The 3498-nt window shown below is 40.3% G+C and overlaps 1 protein-coding gene and 1 pseudogene across 1 annotated transcript; one reads left to right on the top strand and one right to left on the bottom strand.

The window, feature by feature from the left end:
- LOC104708600 (probable leucine-rich repeat receptor-like protein kinase At5g05160) lies at window positions 644-2966 on the top strand. The gene is made up of 2 exons (XM_010425195.2): window positions 644-2085; window positions 2177-2966. The coding sequence occupies exons 1-2, from the start codon at window positions 792-794 to the stop codon at window positions 2800-2802; spliced, it is 1920 nt and encodes a 639-aa protein (XP_010423497.1). The 5' UTR covers window positions 644-791; the 3' UTR covers window positions 2803-2966.
- Window positions 3052-3498, bottom strand: part of LOC104708599 — a 7473-nt pseudogene continuing 7026 nt past the window's right edge.

Genomic DNA, 3498 nt, shown 5'->3' with positions numbered 1-3498 from the left:
TAAGTCAATATCATCTTTGATCCTCTCTTGTGTTCTTACACTTTATGCACCTAATTCTGTTAAATGCAATTTATCAAATTTAAACAGAAACCCCACTTGCAGTGGTTGGTTTGGTAAATAATCTCTCTATACAAAATTTTCACACTTTACTTTTTCAGTGGTGAAAAGTCTTGCAGACGGGTCTCTTCAAAACCCAACACAATTTAACCTACTTTTTTGGTGAATGTTTGTGGATAACTTTTTATAATATCAATATGCAACAAAGTAGAATCGGACGACCAGTAACAAATTAGAATACTAATTAAACTCATTTTTGTGGTTAATTTTTATAAACATTCTTAAATAATCTGATGATGAGATCGATCACTACCTTTTTTTTTTCTTGATCTGCATTCTGTATAATGCAAAGCAAAGGAAAAAAGCAAAATATTCTTTAATTTTATAGTGTCTTTTGTCTCTTAAAGAACAAATGAAAGAAGCAAAAAATGGGATGCTTTTGCTTTTCTTTCCCTCCTTTCTTTGCGGTGTCTTGCTTTTTTATTTTTTTTTACATATAATTTCGAATTTTGAATCTTACCTTTTCTAATTTATTAAAAACAACCCATTATGTTTACTTAACAATGGATTCAAACCAACTAATCATTGATTTTTTCATCTTATTTGAGCTCACTTTTTCTTTTTAACTCTCTTTACCACATGCAAACAAACACTAACAACAAAACTTTCATTAGAAACTCAATTTTCTCTTTCTCAAATCATCTCATGGAGTGAGTTACCAAAATAGCTCAACCATGACCTCTTCTCACACCGCCTTCGCCGCTGCCTCCTGCTTTCTCTTACTCGCTGCAACAGCTGTTTTGGCTTCAGCAGATTTAGCATCAGACGAACAAGCCCTTCTCAACTTTGCAGCATCAGTCCCACACCCACCAAAACTCAACTGGAACAAGAACCTTTCTCTCTGTACCTCATGGATCGGCATCACCTGTGATGACACCAACCGCACCAGCCGCGTTGTAGCTGTTCGTCTTCCCGGTGTTGGACTCTACGGCTCAGTCCCTCCTGCTACATTAGGCAAACTAGACGCTCTTAAAGTCCTTAGCCTCAGATCCAACTCTCTCTTTGGAACTTTACCTTCTGATATACTCTCACTCCCTTCTCTTCAATACCTTTACCTCCAACACAACAACTTCTCCGGTGAACTCACTAATTCTTTGCCATCGATCTCCACTCAGCTTGTTGTCTTGGACTTGTCTTATAACTCTTTCTCTGGTAACATTCCTTCTGGTCTCCGGAACTTGTCTCAGATCTCTGTTTTGTACCTTCAAAACAACTCTTTTGATGGTCCCATTGATGCTCTTGATCATCTCCCCAGTGTAAAAGTTGTAAATTTGAGCTATAACAACTTGAGTGGACCCATCCCAGAGCATCTCAAGGGCTCGCCGGAAAATTATTTCATTGGAAACTCATTGCTATGTGGTCCACCTCTGAACCCATGCTCAGGAGAAGCCATGTCTCCATCTTCAAACATTCCAAGACCATTGTTAGAGAATCTCCATCCTGTCAGGAAGAGACAGAGTAAAGCTTATATAATCGCCATTATAGTCGGATGCTCTGTAGCCGTTCTTCTCCTTGCAACTGTTTTCTTGGTTTGTCTGTTGAAGAAGACGAAGACCGAAGAAGGCGGCGAAGGAGGGAGAACGCAGATGAGTGGAGTGAATAGCAAAAAACCGCAGGATTTTGGGAGCGGAGTTCAAGATCCAGAGAAGAACAAGCTCTTCTTCTTTGAAAGATGCAATCACAATTTCGACCTTGAGGATCTTTTGAAAGCTTCTGCTGAAGTTCTCGGTAAAGGGAGTTTTGGAACGGCCTACAAGGCCGTGCTTGAGGACACAACCGCGGTCGTGGTGAAACGTTTAAGAGAAGTCGTGGCAAGCAAGAAAGAGTTTGAACAGCAAATGGAGGTTGTTGGGAAGATTAACCAGCAGCCGAATTTTGTACCGCTCCTTGCTTATTACTATTCGAAAGACGAGAAGCTATTGGTCTACAAGTATATGACGCAAGGAAGCTTGTCCGGGATCTTGCACGGTGAGTCATTATGAAACCAAACCCTAACTTTTCTTTTGTAGTTTAAAGCTTGTAGGTCACGAAAAATATTGTTTCTTTTTTAATCGGACAGGAAACAGAGGAGGAGTCAGAGGAGTAGACTGGGAAACGCGGATGAAAATCGCGACAGGGACTTCAAAAGCAATCTCTTACCTTCACTCTTTGAAATTTGTTCACGGAGACATCAAATCGTCCAACATACTTCTCACTGAAGACCTTGAACCATGTCTCTCCGACACATCTTTAGTCACACTCTTTAACCTTCCAACTCACACACCGCGAACCATCGGCTACAATGCTCCTGAGGTGATTGAGACGAAGAGAGTCAGTCAAAGGTCAGACGTTTATAGTTTTGGTGTGGTGATTCTCGAAATGCTAACCGGGAAGACACCTTTAACTCAGCCTGGTCTTGAGGATGAGCGTGTGGTCATTGATCTTCCGAGATGGGTTCGGTCTGTTGTGAGGGAAGAGTGGACAGCAGAGGTTTTCGATGTCGAGCTCTTGAAGTTTCAGAACATTGAAGAGGAGATGGTTCAGATGCTTCAGCTTGCGCTGGCTTGTGTTGCAAGGAATCCAGAGTCAAGGCCAAAGATGGAAGAGGTCGCGAGGATGATTGAAGATGTGAGCAGATGTGATCCGATGCAGCAGTTACAGCAAAACAGAACATCCTCAGAAGCCACTTCAAATGTCTCCGAATGATTTCTCATTCCTTCCAAAAGTTTCTTTGATCAATTCAACGTCTGTCTTATTGAATGATGTTTACTTTACTTTGTATCGTAGTTTAGGGCGTCGTGATCAAATTCTCGTCCTGTGAATTTGAATCTCTTTGATTTTTTGTTAAAATAATTTCGCTTTTCATCTTAGATTAATGCTTGTCTTTTCGTCATTAGTCAAAGAAACAAGAAAAAACAATATTCGTTTTCACTTTAATTATATAATCTTTTCAAATTAACTATAGTAAAATATTCTACACATAAAATTATGACACCACGAGAGAAGAACGGACAGACAATACAAACAACAAAAATAAAAGTGAACAAATAAAACAATGAAAAATAATTTAAATTCTGTTTTTTTTTTACTCAAAACAGGTAAATAAATATTTGCGCTCACTCCTCAGCAGTTGATTCCACATTCCAGAATGTCCGGGCCAGTGACTCGGCTAGTGAAGGGGTCAATCCTAACCCACAACAGCGAGAAGATGGAAGCCAAGAGAACAGACCAGACCACAACAATGGTAGGAGTCCGGTTCTGACGACCCATCAAACCCTTGAGGAAAGGGTACAAGTGAACAATCACCCAGAAGGCAAAGAACAACTTACCAAAGAGTGGTCCCCATGATTGGTATCCACTGTTGATAGCATAAGAGACTCCTGCAACAACTCCCACGAGGTT

This window comes from Camelina sativa, chromosome 8 (genome assembly GCF_000633955.1).
Source record: "Camelina sativa cultivar DH55 chromosome 8, Cs, whole genome shotgun sequence".
Classification (NCBI taxonomy): Eukaryota; Viridiplantae; Streptophyta; class Magnoliopsida; order Brassicales; family Brassicaceae; genus Camelina; species Camelina sativa.
This window is presented reverse-complemented; position numbering and strand designations above follow the sequence as displayed.

Bases quoted from the DNA above. Each gene is read 5' to 3' on its own strand.
- LOC104708600 (XM_010425195.2), top strand. From the start codon at position 792: ATGACCTCTTCTCACACCGCCTTCGCCGCTGCCTCCTGCTTTCTCTTA. The intron at 2,086-2,176 runs GTGAGTCATTAT...TTAATCGGACAG, and splicing joins CTTGTCCGGGATCTTGCACG to GAAACAGAGGAGGAGTCAGA.